We start from the raw sequence: 24,484 nt of genomic DNA on the forward strand, positions 1-24,484 counted from the left end.
ATTTTAAAAACTATGAACTTTCTTAAGAAGAAGACTTTGTACAAAGTGATAGTTCGCATTTGTAAATTTTATCAGACTTTTTCAAATTTTCCATACTGCTTTTTTTTTTTATAGCTATCGCATTGAGTCTTTCTGTTAAATTTCTCCTTTGGAAAGATGAAGTTGTTTATTTTGTGAATAAAACAGTTAATATCTCAGTGAAATGGGTGTTTTTGTCACTTAGTTTCAAGTATTTGGCTTTTAACTTTTATAGTATAAAAATGTTGGGTTTTAACCTTGTTTAAATAAACATTAGAAATACTGAGGCTAGTGTGATGAACGTAAAAATCTAGGATTACAATATGAATGTTATACAAGGAGGATTTTTTAAGAATATTAGAAATATCAGCATGAACACTTCATGATTTCTAGGGTTATATATTCTTTCATCTTCATAAACACGGAAGCAAGTTTGGCCAAAATTTTCATGAAGAACTTCAATTGATTTATTTTTTTCTTGAGGAGTTAAAATTGGAAAACCAATATTGTTGTTTTAAATGTCACATTTGAAAGTGTGTCAACTTGTTCTGTGTTACTTTTCACAGTGTTTTTTAATACTGTAACATCCTGAGCTAGTTATACTTGTGATCTTACGGGGGGGGGGGGGGGGGGGCGGGGTAAATTTCAAGTATGAATTTGATTTCAAGTTATATAGACTTCAACTCTAGCTCTACAAGGGAAGTGTTTAAGGAAAGTAATTCCCAGTGTATATATTTAAAAGAAAAAAAGGAAACAAAAGGTGTTCTAAATCTTATTTTCACTTTGAACTGTGTGGCCTGAAGTGCAAAACTTTATTGGAAGCAACGTTTGCCCCAAAAAATCAGTTGCAGCAGTTTATAACAAAATTGTTCTATCTGGAGTCACTTGAAGCAACTAACATTCATTGAGTAAAGAATCAAAATCATCCAATTAAGACTAGATTTCATCACTAGCTAAGGAAAATTCAGAAAGTCTTTTAGAGTGAAATAGAAAATTGTGTAGACATGGTTAATAGGAAAGTGATAGTCGTATATTATACAATTGGTGCCATAAGACTGCATTTTTTCACTCAGCAAAATGAACGCAATTTCTGGGTGTATGAAAATCTGCACATTTCATGTGTAAATCATTTCATCATCTGTAACATCATAGAAATGCATTTGAGCTGTTTAATAACAGAAATCAAAACAATTCCTAAGGAAATAGATTAGTTTGGAGTAAAGCTTGTCACAACGTTTTTTTCTAAGAAAAATGACACTTTTTATTTTATTCTGTATTTAACAGAATTTATTTCTGCCAGTTTTCGTGTAGTAAAACATTTCCAGTCAAACAGATTAGCACAGAAAATAAATTCATGCTGCAGAGAAAAATCAAAGTTTCCATCATGCTGAATCACATAGCTATAAATGCTTTATTGGCATCTCTTATTTAAACTGTAGTGCGTTTTTTTTGTTTTTTTTTTCCCTGTTATGCTTCTCATTTTCAAAATGACTTGTGCGTTTTTCTAAATGTGTGCAAATTCCAAGGAAAGTTAATATGAGAGAATGCTTTTTAAAAACAAAAATTATGCTGATAATTGTTTCTCTGATAGTTGTTCAGTAGTGTTATTCAAAATTACCTGTATTTCATAATGTTTTAATAATTGTAGACTTCTAATTTATCTAGACTAATACTTCCCTTACTATATCATGGGTTTAATAGCATAACCTTTATGAAGCCATAGCTTTTTCAAATACTCTGTACAAGTTACAAAAGCTTGTTAATTACATCTGTAATAAATGGAAATGCATTAAAACAGTATTTGTGAAAATATAAAACCTCATTTACTTAAAATATACTCATTTGATCTTTGGGATGCTGATCAGGAGATGGCAGCTTAAACAACATTTCCTTTTTTTTTTTTTTTTTTTTCTGGTTTGTTTCATATAGCTAATAAAGATACTGTGCTCTCTAAGGGAGGAAAAAAAGGGAGAGAGTGACATTAGGGCTTGAGCTGGGGTCTCTGCTGCATACACAATTTATTGTGTTTTTGTTTTAATTCCCCGAAATATTAATAGATGCATAATAGAATGAGCTATTGACAATAGCTGTAGTTTTTACCATTGCTTCTATCAGCAGCTTAAAGTTACCTAAAAGCAGCAACAGAGCAGTGTTTCCGACACATGCCTGGTGACAGATAGGTGTTCAGAAGAATGGCTGGGCTGTAGCAAGGCCGCACGTGTCCCCAGCCCCACCGTGGTCTTGACACGGGTCAGTATACAGAAGGCATTCCCACTTTGTAGCGGGCTACTGTTTCCTGAGCCAGAGGCTCTATGTCCATCTCTGAATAAAACCTCATCTATGAAGTGTCTTAACTTAATGCTTTTGCAGGGAGGACTCATCCCGGTGACAGCAGCATCCTGTGACAGACTTAGTGTTTTACCTGTACAGTACAGGTAAAAGTAGGTCTCATTGCTTCTGTTTGATCACTTTTATTTGGTTCCTTCTGATTTGTTTTGTGAATAAGTGTGTAATGGTTTCCTGTTTGCCATCTCACTTGTGATTTTTAAGACCTAAAGCTGTTTATTCTCTGCCATTTCTTTTCCAGAAGTTAAAATTAATCTGATTAATCTCTCATGTGGGACTGCTCCATAGGCCTGATCATTCTTCCTACCTTTTTAAAAATTATTATTATTAATAATATTCTACTACATTCTTTACAAAGGTAAAGAACTCAAAATGCTCTGTGGTATTCAAAATGAGGTGTTCCAGGAGATGCATAGTGATGTAAAAGTTGCCATTGGGTTTGCTTGGTTTTAGTCTCTCCTTTCAACTGTTGTAAAGCTGAATGATCCACAGTGATCCTGGGATTTCTTTCTTTAGCTAACTAGGCCATTCACAGTGATGAAGTGACTCATGTCTCTAGTCTGTATTAGAGTGCAACGTTGTATTTCAACAGCAATTTTGGCCAAAAGACTTCAAGAAGTATAGATTGTGTTGTATTAACTGTTATGCTCAACTGTTCTATTCCAAGTTACTTAAAAGTGGGATTGAATTAGTTTAGCTGTGGCTTTGTGCAGATGGATCTGGTTATGACTTTGTATAGAGACTGCGGCTATCAGCAGTCACCTAATTCAGGTACATCTGGGTTGTGTTCTGATAACTGCCTGACTGCCTCACAGGTAACCTGAATGCTGAGGTACTTCAGTCTTACTGAGCCGCAAGGTTCAGTCTCAAGTGCTCTTCACCCAAAGAAGAGTGAAAATGCCAGACTGTTTAGATAGTCTTGTTACACAAATCACCAAAATGCAATCTAATAGTATAAGAGCAGTTAGATAAATTTTTGTGACAAAAATATCTGCTGTTTGTTAAAAATATTTTTAGAGGAGTCATTAACGTGTCATGGTTCCTAAAGTGGTTTTAGTTGATATTTAAAGCAGTATTGCCATCTTAAATTGTAGTTAGTTCATCTCCAACGTACTGCATGAGAATGTGAACTTGACTACAAAGATGTTTTTCTTTTTGCTTTGCTCCTATTAACTGAAGTTCACAAACAGATCACATACATACTGAATGTTACATTCAGTTTTGAAAATTACTCACAATGCTAATTAGATAAAGTGCATTCTTTTAACCTAAGAGTATGATGTTTATTTAATTTACTTAAGGCTGCAATAACATAACTTTTCTTAATGTTTTAATGCAGGAAATAATCTAAAATAGCTTAGCACATGTCAGCCACCTAATAAATAAGGAAGGTAGGGTGGACGATTTTGTTAAGCTCTGGGCGCAATTTAAGAGCCTCCCTATCATTATATTTTTACAGTGTTATGAAAATGAAGAAAGATGCTATTTCATCTTCATTGACTATTCTTAAACTACTTTGAATTATACTTCAATATTAAGGAAACGTGCCTAAGCAGAAGGCTAATTTTCTTGGAGAATTTAAAAAAGCAGGAATCCATTATGTCAACAGAGACAATTGACTTCAGTTACTCTAATAACGTGCAGCAAACAGGGAGGCTTGTCCTTGAATATATTTTCAATTAGAGAAACTAGTATTACTTTTAAAAACTTTTTATTAGTCAAAATATTTTTCTAAGAAATGGAGTCAAAATGCAAAACAAGGGAGCATTTTAATTAAAACCACATAACACATGTATTACAAGGTTAAAAGTGGCACAAGCAAAATATTGCTTTATACATTGGAAAAACAAGGTCACTTGGAGATGCTTTGGTTTTTATATTTAGTTTTCTCTTGCATATTTTCCTCAAGCAAGTCTATAATTTGGCTGTGACTGGAGTTAGAAATATTCTTTTCTACTCCTTATGACTATCATTAAGCACTTTCTTCTAACTTCTTTTAACAAAAAAAAAAGGGGGGGGGGAGGAGAATGACAAATTAAAACCTTGCACTGTGTTGGCAAACCGGTTTGTTAAACTGTAAACAGACAAGTCCATTAAGAAAAAAAAAAAAATAATAACCTGTCACATGTTGACTCTATTTTTAAACTCTGTCCTTTGTATGTTCTCTTTTTTTTTCACTCTTCTATAAAATAAAGTGGGGACTGTAACTTTTTGTCATGAGGAAAATAAGCTGCACCATTTCTATGAAGTAGGGGCTGGGAGAGGAGGCTCCAGTTCCCTGGAGAAGTGGTGATCAATGGCAGTGTGCTGGTGGCAGAGTAAGGCCTGTGCTGTGCTCACTGGGGGTGCTGCTGCCATAGGGGTGTGGGTGCAATGCTGATGGGCCTTGGCTTGTTGGTTCTTCAGTGGCCCCAAAGGAACAAGATGTAAGGTTGTCTTCTGGGTGGTTCTGGCCACCGGAGCAGCACCTCAGAGGCCATGTCTGTCAGCACACCCATAACCACCTCAGGGCAGACAGAGGCTATGCTGCCTCATGTTTCAGTTTCAGAAGACAGTATGTGTTACCTTGGCAGGGGTGGACCTGTGTTCAACCCAAGAGAGGTCCTTCGGGAAGCGCAATGGCTGGCTGAAAAGGCCTATGGTCGGCCAAGTGGCATGGCTAACTTCTTGTGTAGCATAAAGTGAGACACGCTGTGCCAAGGACATGGACCTGTTAGAACTAGCCCAGAGGAGAGCCCCAAGGATGATCAGAGGCCTGGAGCACCCTCTCCTATGAAGACAGGCTGAGGGAGCCAGGGTTGTTCAGCTGGGAGAATGGAAGGCTCTGTGGAGATCATATTGCGGCCTTCCAGTACACAGTGGGGGCCTACAGGAAAGCTGGACAGGGACTCTTTGTCATGGAGTGTAGTGATAGGGCAGGGGGCAGTGGCTTTAAACTGAAAGAGGGTGGATTTAGACTAGATACTTGGAAGATACTCTTTACTGTGAAGATGGTAAGGCACTAGAACAGGTTGCCCAGAGAAGCTGTGGATGTCCCATTCTTGGAAGTGTTCAAGGCCAGGCTGGATGGGCCTTTGAGCAACGTGGTCTAGTGGGAGGTGGCCAGGGGAGTTGGAACTTTAAGGTCCCTTCCAACCCAAACCATTCTATGGTTCTACGTGTCCCTGCACCCTGCTCTCCTCTGCTAGCCTGTGTGAATGCTCATCAGTGTCAGGGGACTTGGATGGTGGACAGAAAGTTGCATTAATCTTGGGAAAGAAATAGCCAGCTGAAAGATTTCTTAACATTTTATGTCATTATGCAGGGGTGCAGGCAGCTTTTGTGGCTCCGTGGGAGGAAAGAATACTGAAGAGAGGACTACCTCAAAGGGGACACATACTTGTAATGAATATGCTTCCTTTGTTCAGGCGTTGAGGTTGGGTGTCTGGTCTGCAGGCTGCCGCTCTTTGAGGTTCACAGGGCACCTTCTTCTGGTGCTGCACGCTCTATTGTGAGTCACCAGAGGTGAGACACAAAAGTGCTTAAGAAAAACTGGAGCCAAATGACTTACTTGATCAGTAATTGAAATGAGAGACTGAAAAGGTGCATTTAGAAAAGGAAAAAAAAAAAAAAAAAATGCCCCTTTGCAGCTCTGTTCCTTCCTGTCCTCTCTTCCCCTCACAGGAAAAAATAAAATAAAATAAAATAAAATAAAAGTTATAATTCTTTGTAGAAGAAAGGTGGTGCATCAGCCTGTTTTGATCATTGTACCTGTTTGAAACAGCAATTCTTTGAGATGCCATCCAGAAGTGCCTCACAGCCCATCATTTCCTCCTCTCTTGCTGAGCCCATTTATATGATTATGGCTATGTAGAGAAAGTGGGAGGATCAGTCAGCTGCTATGCCCATTGCAGGGAAGGACCCAGCCGCAGTGTTCCTCAGGCTAAATTCATCCCTGGTTACACCAAGTCAGTTTGTTTCATTTTAGCAAAGTGATTCTTTCCTCTAATTTCATTTTTAGTGCTCTATTTACGGAGAGGCAAATAAAAAAATACTGGAAAAATGTGTTTTGGTTTTTAGTTTTGTATGTATGCATAAATACACACAGGTGCATACCAAGTCTTCTATTTTCATTCTCTTTTTATATAAGAGCTTAAGATGAGTTGTATGTGTCAATTAAGACAGTTCACTGCAATAAATTTCACCTATTTATAAAGAGCTTCATCGCCATACTATCTGAATAGATCCCAAATGGTATTTTTTATCTATACTGTGTTAGTGCAAAATATTCATAATTTTTAATATTGCAAAGTCCACCTGGGGAAAACAAAGTGCATGTGGTATGTTAGCTATGGTTTTTCTGTGATGTATGATATAACATAATGCTGCTAAATTGGAAAGTTGTTTATTTTTATTGTACTTAATGACAGACATTTCAACAGGTAGGATTACAGATACCAGCAATGTTAGTGTATGTTTTAGTCACATTCTGACATTGTACGTGTGTGTGTGTGTATATATGCAATTATACTTTCCTTTCCAGGAGTTATTTAAGTTTAAGCTTAACCAGAACAGCATGCTCAAGACAAGGCTGCTGGGGAGAGGCAATAGCTGACGGGTGGCGCATCCTGTGGTCTGCATGGCTGGGACCGCAGATGTGGTAAGCAGCTCTGCCTGTTTTTAGTGCAGAGGGCAGAAACCTATGGCTCAAGGTCTGCCTCGCAGGCACGTACATAATCAAACACTTTCTTCATTTCACAGTATTTATAGGAAGGCTTTATTTCCATAATTACAGTTTTACTGTAGTTTATGAAGAAAATAGAGTGAAGACCAATCATTTTAACGATCCATATATCAGTTGAAGGAGACCTTTTCAAGGTTACTTGCATGGCAGCTGTCATCAGTCTGAAATTCTCATTTTGCATGACAAATTTAATTTGCACTTGAACCCTATCATTGGCTTTTACTCCATCTTCTTCCTTGTTCCTAATGACTCCAGTCTCTCCTTGTTCTTTTAAGGCCATTGTAATCTTTTTCTATGAAAATAAATTAAAGGGGGAAGGAAGGATGTCTCCCATTGCTAGCAGGCCCCTTTTATTTATATTAATGCACTTTCTGCTCCACCCTGTTTTGAATGACTTCTGAAATATTTAGTTCATTATGGGCCAGTGTTTCAGAAGAAGATGCCACAAATCTCTCAGACTATTATTATGGGATCATCCACAACATTAAGAGAAAAAAAGCTGCAATCTGTTTTAAATGTGTTTTCATTTTCATTGAGTGTCTCTCCTGTTAAGAAATAGGGTAAGAAGTGCTCATTTTCTCTTCCGTATAATATTCATTATTGTAGATGTCCAGTGCTAAGTGCATTTCTATTCATCTGTTCTGTAAACACTTCTTCACAGCTCCCTTCCCTTCGGAGGGAAAGCCTCTACAGCCTATTATCAGTTTTATTTCTTCTCCTTTCTTTCACTCTGGCCTTTGTGATTCTGCTGCATTCTCTAGGGTCATCAAACGTGGCATTCCAGTTGACGGGACCATACTACTAATTTTCAAAATGACATTGTATTTTCAGTCTTTTTTTTTTTTTTTTTTTTTTTTTTTTCCCTTGTACTTCGTGGCAGTCTGTGTATTTGCTTGCTGCCAGTCACTGCATGTTGGCCAGGGAAGTTCACTGAGCTGTCCACAGTGAAACTCTGGTATTTCTTCCACAGTTGCTACCCAAAAATGTGTATGACTAATTCACCAGATTGCTTCTAATGTTCATTACTATGTTGTTGTCAACAAAGACTTTCAGCTGTCAATGTGGTCTCCTTTCAACTAATTCAGGCTCTTTCGTTTCGTATCACTTTCTCTTGTCAGTAATCTGAATGGTTGCATGTGGTGTGAGGAAACACATTCATAATTGCAAGTGGTATGGAGCCTCCTCAAAATATAGCCTGATTTCATGTGGAGAGGGGGACATGTCCACCAGTAAGGAACAGTTTTCTCTTATAGGAGGAGGCAGAACAATGGTTATGCTTTGAAATGCTTTGCCTTTGCAAAGTTCTAAAGAGATTGGGGTGGGGGGTTATTTTGTTAAGGACCTATATTATTCAATGGGAAGGGAGAACATGGTGGTAGGTTCACACACAGACACCCCTCACTTCCATAACCACCAGCCCACGCAACAAGAGCTGCCAGTGGGCAGCTACAAAGAGCTCTTGATAAAATTGCTTTTTACTTGCTCATTTAGTATTCCTCATTCTACTGCAGAGGCAGACTAAAGGCAGGCTATCATGGCCAGCCACTCTCCACACTGAGTCTGCTGACTAGATTTAAGGTTTCAAAAGGAATGAGTGAGGGTTGTGCAGTTTTATGGCATGATAGCTGACAGTTGAGACAGCCGTGTCATACATCATTTCATTTGCTGAGACAAAACAGCCTGTCTGTGCCATGCAGTTGCTAGATTGCCATGTATTTCCAAAACAGTCTATTTCCTGTGACTGTTGGGAAAATAAATATGGAAAGTTGTCCCTAATGATCTAAAATTGTGTGAGAGGGACTTTGTGTAGGTGTAGCTCAAAGTAGAGCATCACGTTGTCTTCCTCTCAGTCTGAGCTGAATATTCATTCATTCTTCTCTGCATTTGTTTCAAATACAGATTTCTTGTTACTAGGAAATGGGACTACGCAGTATTTTCCTTCTTTCCTAGTTGTCTGTGCTGTACAAATGTCAGAAACCCTACTCATAATATATTTGGACTGTTTGTGCAAGGAAGGTTGTTTTTCATTTCTGCTGAGCACTGCTGCAGCTGCAATTGCTGGTATCCTGATCAACTTAGTCATTCATTTCACCTTTGCAATGAAGGGGAGAGGGGAAGCATTAGTGCATGTGAATCATCTGATAAAATAGCCTGTAAGTTAATAGCTCATTTCCCTGAAGTCATTCACATTCCATTCCATTTATTTCTTAACATAATGACCAACTTTGATAAAACCTCCTTATTATGTAAACTGTATTTATAGTTTTGTAGTTTTACCTATGTGGAAAGCAGAATATTAGTTCATGTCCCCTCAGAGTTTCCATGGAATGGGCATGGCAGGAGCTCAGGGAGAATTTATTCCCCCCTTTCTAGCATAAGCAGTAAATCTGTTACTGAAATCTCTGAATCGTGTAATAGGTCTTGAAAAGCCACCAGAGATCCCCGTGCCCCATTATTATCCCTGGGAATACTGCTGTGTTTCCTTATAGCCTGACAGTGGCTCACACAGCACCCAGGAGAGAGATTTACTCTACAGTCCACAGAGGCCTCATGAGATAGAAACACCACGATGTATTTTTTTACTAGCTGTGAAGTGAAACAGTATCTGGCACATGGCATATAAAAGTGCCTCAGGCCCCTGTGCCCTGCAGCAAGCCTTGACCACAGGGAGGGCTGGGACAGAGATGGGAAGGATGTCACAGAGTCCTCCCTGCTCCAGCCATGGCACTGCTATTCGAGGAGCTTGGAGCGCAGAAGTCCACCAGAACAAAATGAGGTATGACTTTTTTTGCAGCTGTAATCCAAGCACTTCCCTTCTGAGAGCTGAGAGTGCCCTTTCTGTGTTTTCTTCTGACTGTGCTGAAGCTGTGCTTTTTTGGGGGCGCATTAAGCCTCCCTCTTAAAGAGAAGGAAGATCTCGTGGTAGTGCAGATTGTACCATAAACATGAGGTTTGATGTGCTCCTCTGTGGTTACAGCTGATGTAGTTTGGTTTGGTGGCTACTATTTTGGTGACTGTTCTTTTTTTGAACTGTGTAATCATACAGAGGCAGCTTTTGATCTGTTAAGCATATAATTAAGCAGTATCTATTGCTGCCTTTTTATACAGAATGAGTGAGTAAGTGAATGAAAGAAAATGTGCTGGGAAAAAATAAAACTATCAACTTTTTTTTTTTTTTTTTTCAGCTGGGTTAGAAACCCTGGGAAAATCAGATGTAAAATTGGAGTGTTGCTCCGATTTCTAGACAGAATTAATCTCCTCTTAACATCATAATGCACAGGACCCCTACAGACATCCTAAGGAAAGACTTATTATTTAAAAATTATTGTGGGACTTAGTGGCAAATAAGGTATAAGGGTATAAGGGTATCATAATGCACAGGACCCATACAGACATCCTAAGGAAAGACTTATTATTTAAAAATTATTGTGGGACTTAGTGGCAAATAAGGTATAAGGGTATAAGGTATAAGGGTATAATTTTGTAAATCTGTGGGGCTGTGCATTTAATAGGTAATTACTTAATTACACATTGAATTTTTTTTCTTTTTTTTTTTTTTCTTTTAAATATACAATGTAATTACAAGGCTGTGTATTAAAATTAATCCTTAAAATACTGAATTCATTCAAGTTTCCCAAACTTATTTTCTGTATTATCTGCCAAGTAAAATTCAGTAATTGCAGTATTAGTCGTTAACCAATAGCATAACCCAGACTCAATGCTTCATGAAATCCCTGTGTATTTCAAAAATTTTGTCCACATAATATATCCATTCCTTCTACTAGTTAAGCACAAATAACTTTCTGGGACTCAATTGAATACATATGTGCAGGCCAAAAAAAAAAAAAAAAAATCTATGAAAATGGTAAATCCAAATAAACAAAGTCTTGTTCTTGGTCACCCTAATTTCTCATCCCATGCCATTCTTATGGCACAAGCATTCCCTTGCAGGTGTCCAAGTACTGTGCCCTGCAGACTGAACCATATGAATCATGCAGAGGCTCTATGAGACATCCACCCCACTGATATAATTTGTCACATCTTTGCTGAAATTAGAGGAGCACAGCTGCAGCTTGTCCTTTAAATATTCTTAGGCCTGGTATGCATTCAGATTTTGTGTGGAGGAAGCTATTTAAGTTAAGTTCAGGTTTTGTCCTGTATTTTAAAAAAGGTTTAGTATGGAAACAGAGGAGTTTCTACATGAGAAAGAAGTCTCAATATGCAACCCTTTGTTGGTGTGGGGGGAAACAACCAACAAACCAGCAGTCAAATACTCACAATTTTTCAGACAGAAGAGTATGTCTACAAGAGTATGTCATCAGAGACAGTGTCAGTATGTCATAAAAGACACAGCTGGTGCAAACTTCCAGAGTTTGCTGGCAAAAACTTCCAATGTGGACCTTTTATGGCATGCTATACCAGTTTAGTTTAGTATCACCTGTGCTGCCAAGGGTGCACTGCTAGGCTTGTTGAAGATACCGACAGAGCTATAGTCAAATCCTATTATTCATGTTGAAGTCACTAGCGAAGTTTTCTCCAGAGATTAATTAGAAGGCCTGTTATTTACTTTGTGATTCTGGATGGTGCACTGAGATTTCATATTGAGTAGTACTAATTCAAGTATTTGCAATCAGGGTTTGTAATGCATTTTCATATCACTTTCTTTTATTCTCATCTTTCAGAGAAGGTCCTGAGGCTGTTGTAAAGAAAGGAGCCTGTCACTCACCATCACTCTTATTGTTTTATGCCAGACTATCTCTTCCAAAGAAAGCTTTAGCTATGTAAAGAATAAAAGATTACTCTTATTCTTTGTACTTTTTCAATCCACAGCACAAGATGGAAGATGCCTAGTTTCTAAACTACTAGCATTTACACTGTATTTTGTATCTTGGACTTTTTCTTCAGGGTACAAGAGGCAAAGTGGAAAAGCTATGCTATATATGCTTGGCTTATTGCCTGTCCTTGAACTGGCAGATCTCCTAGAGAGGAGACTGCCCTTTAGCTGAAGAATGATCTTTTTCAATTCAGATTTTCTTGGAATCATAGTTCATTGCACTATTTTTATACTAATAAAAAACTTCCAATACATGAGCATGCATGATATATCCTTTTTTTTTTTTTTTTTTTTTAAATTATTATTATTATTTACTGACACAGAAGAAAAAACATACTAACTCAAGTTTCTTTTGCTGTCTTTCTCACAGTTCCTGATCTCTTACTTGTATGCTGTGCAGGTAGTATTATTTTTAAAAACAGATGGGAACTCAGGAGGTGACTCTGATCTTTCACCTGTACTTTAAAAGAGAAACTGCATAGCTCTTATCTGTAAATCCCTGGTGATTTTTAATGGAGGCTGCTTTAGGAACACTGAGGGAAAGAAATATTCTAATTGGTTTTGTTTTTCAGCTGAAGAACAGTTTGTCTCCATGTTAAATGAAGTAGTGAAAACAAATAATATGCCATCTGGCTAGCCTACCTGGATACTTTACCAGGAGATTTTCAGATGTTCCCTCTGCTGGTTTTCAACTCTTTAAGTCCTATGTCACTAGTGTACTTTCTTTACCCAATTGTTCTTCCCTGTCTAGGAGTTTTCTTATTCCCTGAACTGAAATAGAATTTAAAGCATCTGAAACTCTTTTGCAAATATTTTTCCTGTGTATTACTGGAATTATTCTCTAAATTATGAACTCTCTAGGTTTCCAGCATTCACAGTAAATCACTTATTCAGAGGAATAAGTTTCCATGTTATCTGTGAAGCTGATATTCTCTGGGGACAGGATAACATTGAATAGTCTTAATATGTATCACTGAGTCCTTATTCTTAGAACAGATTGTGACTGAAAGGAAGGGTTTAGTTGTTTTCAAGTGCTTGGTAAGATGTCATATGTTTTTGTTTAGATCACTTTTTTTCTACTTCAGTTTCTCAAAGGAAGAATGTACTGCAAAAAGATAAAAACATTTCACAGAGCTGGGAAAGTAATGAAGTACAGATGCAACTTTCAGTAAAGCAAAATATTTATTGCTTATTTGTAACTTTTATACTGTTTTGACGTAGTACAAAACATGAATGTTTGTTCACAAGTGATTTTGAAAAGAATTGTGAATATGTAAATGAAGCCAGAAAGTTCTGTGAAGAAGCATTTACAACTGTCCTGAGATGTGTTATTTATTATTGATATTGAATGTGTGCAGACAACCCTAAAAATAGCTCATTTTTCTAAGCAGTATGTAGACAGATAATAAACAATTCCTTGTGCCAAACACCTTACAGTCTAAATCCATGTAATTTTACTCAATATGCAACAAGAAAATAGAAATAGTATCATGGGAACTAACTGACCTGTGACACTGTATGAACAGCATAGTTATGTATGATTGAATAATTTGCAGGTAATTCATGGACTAAAGTATAATCATATAAGCAATTTATCACATAATTTTGAATAATGCAGATAATTTGAAAGCACCCTCCCAAAGCTAAATTCATCAGATACTAAAGTCCCTAGAGCTAGCAGACACAAGTTGAAAAAAGGGGTATCTTTGAGAAGCTAAGTGTACAATTGGGAGCTTTAAACATACTTTTAAGACACCAGGAATTTGGAATTCTGTGAGGAAAATAAAGAAGACAGAGCAGTAAAGAGTTAATAGCAAGTTGCAGAAAGAATCAAGTAACAAGGACTGCATCAAATATGGATGTGTATCAATATGGTAGAAAAGAATAACAAACTAAATCATTGCCCTACTTAAAAAACAAAGATAGATTGGTGAGGAAGTAGCAAGGTGGCTAAGTAGTTGCTTTGTCTGTTTTACAGGAGAAGCAGATGGAGATCTGACTAAATCTGGGATTGTATCCCCAGAGGCAGTAACAGGGAAGCTACAGAATAACCATATAAGATATCTAGTTATAAAATGTCAGCTTCGCTTAGAGGAACCTACCTCAAGACGTATGTACAGCTGTGCTTTTTAAATCGAGTAAGGAAATCAAGGAAGTTCCAAAAGTCTTAAAAAAATAAAAATAAAAAATGCTTGATCCAGAACCAACTAAAACAAAAACAAAAACTTAAATGAAAAACTATAATCAGGAGACAAACAAGGAACTGCATGCCAGTAGGGAAAAATCTTAGTCTTTTGAAGCAACATTGTGAGAAAAAACACCAGAAGACCTCAGTGTGATTAGCGACAGAGGCATGGATTCGGGCACAGCAGTTCATGTTTGTCATCAGAGGGGCTTTCTTCACCATACTTTTCCAAGCAGGGAAGATGGTGGTCATACTTTTCACTGTGTTTTCATAAAACTCCAATAAACGTTAATTTTGGAGATCACAGGAATGAGGTGGAAATCATCAGGAAAAAAAAATATATATATATTTAAATTAAAGATGGGTCTAAATAAGAAGCTTTACAATATCATTACAAATATTTTCTGGTTTTGCCAAATTCTAGAATATTGTGGTAGATATTTTAAAATAATGACTAAAGACATATGATAACCATAAAAATTAACATAGTTGTTGCATTCCAACAAATAAAAAATTTGGATGAAAGGCTCAAAGACAAGTAATTAACATTCACACTGTTAAAAAGTGTAAAACTAAAATAATTAAGGGAAGACAGTGCTTATTTCAAATTTGCATCGTGTTGTTTCCTCGGGAAGTATGCATACACACCAATAAATGGCATGTATGTTGCTTAACATAGGCACATGTACCATCCACCATCTTGAAGAACTTGGTGAAGAAATAAGTTTTAAAAATAACATTCCAGTATCTTGATTTTGGATATGCTGTTGAGACCATTAATATGGCAAACACACACAAAACCAAGCAATAAGCAGGGCTAATGTGTTGCAGCACAACAATCTGAAAGTGAAGAGCAAACTCGCAGTTAAGTTTTTCTTCACCTCTATGTGGCAACAAGGCTAGTGCTCTCTTGGAACTGGAAAGTGTAAAGCAAACACTGAAGGCTGCTCATCATCAGTTACAGTCAAGAGAAAATGAATTTGGAGAGCTTAGGCCAATTAGCCTGGAAAAGATGATGTTGAGGTAAACACTTAGAAACTTTTCTCATTATACATGTATGAAAAGTTAGTACTTGACAGAGAAGAAATACCAAACTGACTCTACCTGTGTTCTTTGTTTCTACAGTTAGTCTCCCTGTTTCTGAAATCTCTGTTACTCAAACAATTCCCACAAAGGCCAACGTTGATTAGGTTATTGGAAAGGGCACTTGAAAAGGAGAATTGGAAACACTTGGGTGTATTTCTGAAGAGTGAGACTTATAGAATGTGCCTTGGAAAAATTTCTTCTTCCTTTCATTGGCCTTATGAAAGACCGAAGAGGCAAATCCCCATCTGGAGAATTAGGACACTAATTTCATATTTTGCCAAGACCACCAATAACATAAAGCCTACGTTCATACTTAAAATGTCCTGTGGTACTCAGATGCAACTTATTTGCAAAATGGATGAGAATAAAAACTTATTTAACCTTAATTCTCACAAAAAAAAAAAAGTACAATGGTCAAATAAAGGAAAGTTTGCTCATAATAATTAGCATGTCTTTAATATATGCAAAATGGCTTAGGATAGAGAGCTCAGCAGCTGTCTTTTTATTTTTGTTTTTGTTTGTTTGTTTGTTTTCTGGAGAAAAGAGAAAATGTTACTTGGATTTCTTACACTATAGTTTTTGCAGGGTATATCATGCCTGTAAGGGTTGCTCTAAATTTCCCAGTGGTGACCTCTCCCCGTAATCTGCTACAGATTGGTGTTGGCCTTTAATATTACTGTTTGGTTTGGCAGGAAATATTTTCCAGCTCTTGGGATTTCCCTAACCAATTTTGTGTTGAAGGTATCCCTAAGAGGTTTGTTTGCATGCACCATTCTGCATGGATCCAGTCCCTTAAGTGACACACTCATGTTGTATCAAATCTATTCTGAATGATAAATGATTTTTAAAAAAACAGCAGATTACAGTTTGTTTTGGTAGAACAAAAATTTTATGTTCTGAATAAATTGAAATGATAAAATGTAATTCTAATTCCATTCACACATGTCCTCTTCCTCCTCTGCACATTCTCATGCTACTCAGAATAGGAGCCCACCCTCTTTTCCCCCCTGGCGTCCTTCTGTAGTTGGATCATGCAGCTCTTCAGTGGGAATGGAGCAAACACCTGCCTCCTCCTTCTTGGGGGGCTCCTCTGGGTTCAGGCCAGGCACCTCCTCACCAGCTCTCCTGTGTTAAAGAATCTTTTTGCTGCTCATAACACTTTTACAACTGGTTGGTGTTCTTCAACTCCTAAGAAATACTAATTGTGCAACAGTTCTGTCATTTCATAACTTCTAGCATGATTTCAGCATTTGACAAAGATGACACTTCGATACTACAGATCACATAGAGTTTAAAACTTCCCATCCTTACCTCTTTGCCATCTTCTAAAGTAGAGCATTTGATAGGGAGCTGGAGTATACTCCAAACAAATGGAGAAAGGCTTAAACAAAATGCTTTATAAAGGGCCTTACTATCATGGGTTAAATGATGCTGTTTCTGAAGAGACCAGTTCATTCAAAGAGATCCAAGATATACTTTCACACAAACTGTTCAAAGCTATATACAATTATCTATCTGCCATTACATCTCTCTGTAGGTGATTGATGGCTAGCTTTCTCTGAAATGTCATTTAAAAAAAAAAATAAAAACCACAGGGCTACTAAATGGAAGTACGTTTGTTCTGAAGAATGTTACAGAATTCACACAGGTTCTTAAACATTTTCGTCTTAAGAGGGAATATGATGCATGGCCATTGTAGACCACCTTCCAATCTGAGATTGAATAACATCTCTATGGCAACAACAACAGCTGCTTATATAGAAAAATAATATTTCATGAACATAATATTCCTAGTTCTTTACAATAGGATTTAACAGTTGGATATGAAGGGAAATTTTCTGATTTTTACTGTTTGATAGATATTTGGAGCTTTCTGAAAACATTTTGGAGACTCTTGCTCTAGATTACAGCAAATTTGTTTTGAAAAGGGCAAAAAGATAGATAAAAGATAAACAAATATTAAAATGTTGGATATTGCTAGTGCGTGATCATAAGTAGATGTTCCTTTTGTGGATCATCTGTGATGGATAATCAGTTTAGCATTCAATTTATCTCAAATCCTGCCAGCCTGGATCTTTTTGTTTGTGAGCTGAGCTACTGAAGGGGTTGCATACACCGGCAGTTCCTCTCTAAGCAGTCCAGAATTTCTGGAGTATTAAAAAAAAAATAAAAATATATGTGTCCTGGTCTCAGCTTCTGTTCCTCTCTGTAGGAGATACCAGCAAACGTTCAAAAACACCTAGTGATGCTTAGTGTTCAGAACTCTTCTAAGCCAGAAGTTTGTGGTAGGTAACGGAGCAGAAGAAGGGGTATTTACCTTAGATTTCACATTTTAACAGGACGATTAATTCAAACTCTGAACATTTCCTGAATTATGAAGTAATTTATTGAATATGGGACCGTAAACAAGGTATGATGCAATTCTTAACAGTATCGAGTGGCACTGCTGTTCTCCAAAAGCTGAAATTAAGATACAGCAAGCAAGTTTTCTCTAATCAATGTTAAATGTTTTTGTTTTCCTTTCTGAAGAGAAACAAACAGATTAAGTATTGAGGATTTCCCTCGCCATTTGGATCACGTTCTCCTGAAGGGATATATAAAAGGCACTATTATAGAAGTACTTATGCTGACGTCTGTGTTTATTTTCATGTGTCTGTCATTTGTTGTGATTTGTGTTAGATACTTGTAAAAGGGGTGCTTTCTAAGGTAATTTAAGACACGGCTTTGCACGGTTTATGAACCACAAGTTACTGCTCACGCTAGCCGCTTTGCACAGCCCACAGGTGGGCTTTCGGCTCCTAAGATCTGTCAGAATGTAGGAAGCAAACACGGGCAGGAGCCGGGGGGCGGCAGGAGGAGCGGGCGGCACGGTGTTTCCGCGGGTTTTATGGACAGCTGGTGCTGCCGGGGCACAGCCGTGGGCCCTTCCGACAGGAGAAGCCCCGACTCGGGGCGCTTCGCCCCTCAGCGGAGCCGCGGGGCCGGGTCTCCTCCCTCAGCACCGCCGCGGGCCGGGGCCAGCCCTTCCCCTCACCGCACCTGAGCCCACTGAGGCGGGGCGGCGGGGCCGGGCCGGACGCATGCGCCGGGGCGGCGGCAGCGGGCGAGCCGCCGGGGTCCGGCGGAGTTGGGACGAGCTCGGCTCAGCCCGGGCGGAGCGGGGCCGCCCCGCCGCATTCCTCTCGCCGGCGGCGGAGGTAAGGGCCGGGCGCGGCGGGGCAGGGACCTTGCTCAATGTCACCGCTGGGGTTGGGGCTGGGGCGGGCGGAGCCGCAGGTGAGGGGCGGCGGCTGCGGCTCCCCGCAGCCCCAAATTCGCCGCTAGCAAATGCCGGGCGCGCCGCTAAACGGTTCGGGGTGTGAGCGGGGGGGAGTATTTTCGCCTTTGGGACCGGGGCGTTTCTTTAGCGAAGGCGGAATCAACCCGCAGCCGGGAGTCACCCTGGATGAGCTCGCTGCCCGTGGTCAGTTTCCAGGTGTCTTCGCCGCAAGCCCCTGCGGGGTGGCGGCGTGCTTGCAGCGCAGCGCGAAGCCCGGGGTCCTGCGCGCTCCGTCCCGCGGCACGGACGGGAGGGGGGCGCGGCGCTGTGCCCGGAGTCGGGTCGCTGTGAACGCTCCTGTGCGCCTGCTGCTGCGTGCTGGCCCCGAAAGAAACGAGGGAGCTCTGCTGGCGGGGTTTAAGGGTAGGTCTTTGCAGCTGAGCTAGAGAAGGAAAGTGTAAATAGGAAAGTTTGGATGCTGGGAAAGTCTGGTGTTTCTAAAGCTGGGAGCACTCATAACTTTAAATCTTCAAAGCAAAAGTTTAGCTGCAGCAAACCACTGAATGTACAGGGAGAAGATAGCAAATAGTTTTGTTTCCATCCTCTTTGCTGCTATGTCAGAGATGTCTTTCACAGAGTATAAAAACGAGGTGCAAAACAAGCCCTCTGTTACTGTCAGGAACCCGCACGTTTTCATCCCCGAATGAAACGTAGCTGGACGCGGTGCAGCATCCTCGCAGCAGGCAGGTGGGACGTGTCGCTGGGCTGCTGCTTAAGGCCCACGCTGGGTGCTGTGGCCAGAGCCCGTAGGGAGCGCGGGCAGCTGAGGACAGGCAGGGCGTGCTCGTCGCTGCTCTCAGGGCAGCAGCCCTGCTGGCCTTCCCTTCCCAAAGGGGGGCAGCTGAGGAGGAGAACGAGCTGCCTCTCCGTGCAGTTCGGAGCTAGCGCTAGGCGGCCGTGAATGGGTTATGCAGCTTCTCCTTTCCCAAGTAAGTCATCTTGCTGCTCTTTCCAGCTCACCGGGTCAGTAGACTGCTTAGAGAAAGGAGCGAGGGGATGTGTTTTTTTCCTTTTCTGCTTTTTGGATGCTAGAGTGTCCTTCCATGAACACAGACTTGTTCCTAACCCTTCTGGTGTTCAGTTTCTTTGAATGGCTTTTCTGTATCTTACACCTTCTCCAGTGAGTGGGGTTTGGTGTGATTCTTTTCAGGCAGGCAGAAGTGAAATTGGGAATTGTGAAATTGGCAACGCTAACGTTTTCTTTCTGTTGCTTTGTTAAATAATCCATAAAGTGGTAAGGAATCAGAAAAGAAACAGTCTTCTTACATATCTTCATTAAGCTATCTAGGTCCTGTGTTTTTTTTTTTTTTTTCTTTTTCTCCCTGATGAATAATATAATGGATGTGCAGTTAAACTTTAAAGTATTAGCAAAAACCAGACAGTGTCAAGAGACTTTGTCGTCCTGCCTACTTACGCCATGATGGGAGCTGTCCCTTGCCGCTCTGTTCTGTCTGTGCTGGGCTTTGCGCTGGTGGCAATGGCTGTGATCGCTCCAATGGGAGCCTCTCCTGAGCAACTGCTCTTAGCTGTTCCTATCATTTTCCTCTCTTGGATTTCTTCAGTGAAGTTTTAATTGAGAGGATGTCTTCCTACTTGACTACATTTGCTCAGGGATAAGATGGTATAAAAGCAGGAAAAAGCCTAGTGGAAGATAATCTTCTGGGGGAGCATAGGTTTCTTAGCTAATTAGCTTGGAAGTCCTTAGTTTTCGAACAGCAGTGAGGATTGCTGCCTAAAACATAACAGATGCTTAAGCATCACTGCAGTCTTTGCTCTTCAGGTTATCACAAGGGACTGTGGCTTGAGAATATTTGCTCAAAGAGGTTGAGAATCTATGAAATGAGATGTTAGCTGTTCCATATGTTCATTTTTAAAATAACACTGTGGTAGCCTCGAATTCTGAAACATCTGACAGGCTGTGCTGGGATGTAACAGAGACAAAAGTTAAGTGCAAGGTTGGCTCTAGTGTGCTGAAATACATTGCGAAACTTAAGTCACCTGTAGTTAATACAAAGAAGAGAAGACTTTGCAATCTGAATAGCTTGCCTTCTGAAATACTGTTATCACTTTTGTTACATGGTTTAAACCTGATAACATTCCTTGAATATGAACTTGTAGCAGATAAATAGTTCTGTAACTTTTGTATTTGCTTTAGAAAGTCAGTACTTAACGTCTGTCATCCATCATGATACAAATGGGAATATCTTATCAGTTGTGAGCCTATATTGCCTCTGATGCAATGAAGGCAGAGGCAGATGCTAAGTGCTACCATATTACAGCTACTGAAAGGGGAATTTGTACAGTGAGCTGAAAGAATTGCAGGAACTTCACTCTCCTGTGTGATCGCAATGTCCCACTAGCTGCTTGGTGGATTTTCACCAGAAGCTCTGCTTGCCTAGCTTTACAGAAGCAATTTGGGTATTAGTTGAAGGGCTGTTTTCTTTCTTTATTTTCTTTGCAAGTGTAAAATGCCCTGATTCTCCTCAGAGGTGAAATTTATCTTTGTACTGCAGCTCCAGAGACTATGCTTAATCTTCCTATGGGAAGTTTGTTTTTATATTTACTTAACACATGAAAATGTTTTTAAATAAAAATCTTTGGAGAAAAAAAAAATCTAGAACACCTTGAAAAACTGTATTGTAAGTTTTTTTTTTTTTTTTTTTTTTTTTTTTATGTAATGTACAGAGCAAACTAGGAAATTAAGGCAAAATCACATCTCACAGTGCAGTCATTTGACTGCATTCCACATTGTTGGAGAAAGAACACCAGCTACTGTTTTGCAGCGCTAATACTGTTGCACGCAGTGGAAGTCAATGTTATTAAGTAAACAGTGCTTAATTCTTGGCATCAACAGTAAGTCTATGAACTATGGGATAACACAACACTTAGTGTTTTGTTTCAGTATAATGTGTTGTTTTTTTAATGACAGGACATTCGGAGGGGTTGTGCCCTTCCCTCTCCCAAACCACCACTCCCTCCCCCCCAAAAAAAGAAAAAACAAACACACAAAAAACAACCACTTTTTTAATGCCCTGCAACATGTCACATTTCTTGATGCTGACATATTGGCAAGAGTGATGAATCATGCCCATTAACTTCCACAACTTTATTGTTCCTTTTCTAGATACATTCTCATCAGATTGTCTGCAATAATTCTTTTCAATATCTCTGTCTAGTGAAATTTAGCCTCTTAACACGTATGTTGTACATTCTGCATGCAACTGTGATTTTTCTTGTGTATGAATTAAAGCTGACGTTGCTTTGTATAAACATATTAATTGACATGTTAAAAATTCATTAGAGAACCTGAGCTGCCAAGGATTGTAAATATAGAAGACTTGTAAACTAATCTAACTATATCAGTGCAGTTCCAATCCTTCACTTATCAATATTGGCACCTTCCTATTTTGCTGCTGTTGGACTGCCAGGCAAGATCTTGGAAGGACAGGTGGTGCTAATGCACATTTAGTTAAACTGCACTGTTTACTTTATTGATGATTATTTGGGTATGAGTAAGGTAGGCTGTTATGGAAACATTGATAATTGCTTCATTCCTCAGTCAAATTACCCTATAATGCTTTCTTTATTGGCAACAACATTTTTTGGTGTTAAATGTTTATAATATGGGAATGTAAGGGGAGGAGGTTAGCAAAAAACATATATTTTTTTTTTTTTGCCTTTGCTTGTACTAATGCTAGACACACAAAGTCCTTTTCACTTTATGTTACAACTTTCATTTAAGCTACCTTTTGTAGGTTTTACAATGTTGCAGTTCTGTCTTGAGCAGGGAGTAAACAGGTTTCAATTTTCAAACAAGTGCGATGTGTGTTCAGTGATGAAATGCAGGATCTGCATTTACCCATCTTGGTTCATGATTCTCAAGACCTTCTTCCAGGTTATTTTACCTCATGACAGGATGATAGGTTGTGTTTTTGGTAAAATTCTCTGGTTCTAGAATACATTGGAGAGTGTTTCATTACTCTTGGCTTTCTATTGGAGAACTGTTTGGTGCAGAGATGCCAGTGCTGAAAATGGGGGGGCTTGGGGCATATATGCAACCAGGTCATTCATTCTGCATGTGAAGCAGGGTGACTGCATCTCCTACAGCTGGGTGAATCGTACTGAGACATCTCACAGTCTCCTCTTGCAAATAAACCACAAATCCCAAAGCCAGCCCACTCTGTGATAATATGATGATGACATTCACCCCATCGCTTGCAGCTGTGTGGCAGGGAAGGTGATCCTGATAAGGCTAAGGTAATCCTCAAGTGTAAAGGAAGGCAACATAACTGCTTAGGGCAGGTACCAAGGAACAATTCTCTACCTGATTGAAATGACAGGGGAAGGTCAGGAAAGCAAGATAAAATTATGTAAAGCTTGAATTATAATATAACATTAAATCTTTTTTAAGGTACCATGGTATTTTTATTATTTGTGTGGTTTTTGGTTTGGCATGGCAGCCAAAATGCTGCCAGTGTAGAACCAGTGTCTTGTAATGCTGAGTGCTTTATAGTTGTTTTACTTAATGGTGGCTGGTGGTATGCTTATTCCAGCAGAGGATGCCACCTACTGAATCTTTAACACTGCTTGCCATTACCAAACTTGTATGATCTCATGAGTTTATAGCATGTGTGATTATGGCTGTAGGGCACGTTGTTCTTTGTGTATGTACTTGCACAGGTACTGGGAAGTTCAGTGTATGGTCAGAGACTTTGCTTAACAGTTCATGGTGTTGAGTTTTAATTTGACACTTCTCAGTACATCCTATTTGAATACTGTAGGCTATCAGGTCTCTTTAGTCCTACAATCTGATACGATTTCAAACATTAATTAGTTCAAGGACAAATGATGTGAAGACAGCATTACCATGGTATGCTTCAAACTGGGAAAAGAAAAATACTATAACGTGATTTTTATGTAACTTGGCTTACTTTTTTGCAGTGTTCATTTGTTTCTACCACAATTATGAGCTTTGAAAATGAGCTTGTTTTCCAAAATCAGGGGAAAAACAATAATTTTGAGCATAGAGACTCATTACCAGGACTTATTACAGAGAAGATGAGTTTGGGGAGGATATTAAGTAAACACTCTTAAAGTGCCTGTACTCTGCCCTGGTCAGCAAGACTTCCTAGGAATGTATAGGATCCTCCTAATGGGCTTTTATAATGGAAATGCTAATATAAGACAGCAGAAGAATATAAGCCACCTAGTCTCCATCTTTGCATGACTGCATATGACAAAGAAAAAAATTGCTTAATTTTTCTTCCTTTGGCCACCTGCTAATAATTGGATGGTGAATCTTTGACTTGGAATTGCAGGTGCATGTGAGTGCCTAGATGCACTTCATTTTTCTTTTAAAATGAGATTATTTAATGCATGTTACTAAGTAAGAAAATCCCTTATAAATCAATGTCAAAGCTTTATGTAAGAAGATGCTACCTCTGTCCATTTCTGCAGTCTTTAAAGCAGTGCTAGTGCACTGTGTGCCAGAACTTCATGCTGGGTAGACTGGGGGGGTTTCTGCATCGTCAGAACCATGTCTGATGCTTCACCCACTCCCTTGCTAATCAGTGAAATGAGCATACCTCTATTTTAGACATAAAACAGCATTAACAGAACTTAGAAGTTGCTAAGTTAGCTATTTGAAAATAAGGAAATACCAGAAATGTATGTACAGCCTTAACTGAGCCTGTTGGTGCATATACTCAAGAATCATTTTTGCTTTTTTCTGTGGGGCTCTCACCAGGCTTTGTGAGCAGGATAGCTAATACTGGATTACTGACATATGGCTGGGTCTCTTGGTGTGTGGTTTGTCAATCAAATGTCATTTTTAAAATGTGTTATTTTCACTGATGTAGTATTAGTTGTGTGCTTTGCAAAGAGTAAAAAATAAATAATATTTGCAACACTTCGATGATGTAAATGGGTGGCCTTCCCCCTGTGTGGACAGGGAATTTTGGCACAGAGAGGTCT

The 24,484-nt window shown here is 39.1% G+C and overlaps 2 protein-coding genes across 6 annotated transcripts in view; both read left to right on the plus strand.

Moving 5' to 3' along the window:
* The window catches only part of CWC22 (CWC22 spliceosome associated protein homolog), a gene marked incomplete at its 3' end in the record, with an annotated part of 42,400 nt that extends 24,007 nt beyond the window's left edge, over positions 1–18,393 (plus strand). The window contains exons 21-22 of the mRNA XM_082763224.1: positions 13,900–14,031; positions 17,996–18,393. Of these exons, the coding sequence (XP_082619350.1) occupies positions 13,900–14,031; positions 17,996–18,393 (530 nt within the window). The remainder of the gene's footprint in view (positions 1–13,899; positions 14,032–17,995) is intronic.
* The window catches only part of ZNF385B (zinc finger protein 385B), a 176,797-nt gene continuing 162,070 nt past the window's right edge, over positions 9,758–24,484 (plus strand). For 3 of the 5 annotated variants that reach the window (XM_082763130.1, XM_082763134.1, XM_082763133.1), the window contains exon 1: positions 18,341–18,389. The gene's annotated coding sequence lies outside the window, so the exon portion shown is untranslated. Of the gene's footprint in view, positions 9,864–18,340; positions 18,390–18,596; positions 18,656–24,484 lie in introns of those variants that run through there. The other 2 variants (XM_082763131.1, XM_082763132.1) reach the window with 2 other exon arrangements.

This window comes from Aythya marila, assembly GCF_965140915.1.
Source record: "Aythya marila genome assembly, chromosome: 6".
NCBI classification, from domain to species: Eukaryota; Metazoa; Chordata; class Aves; order Anseriformes; family Anatidae; genus Aythya; species Aythya marila.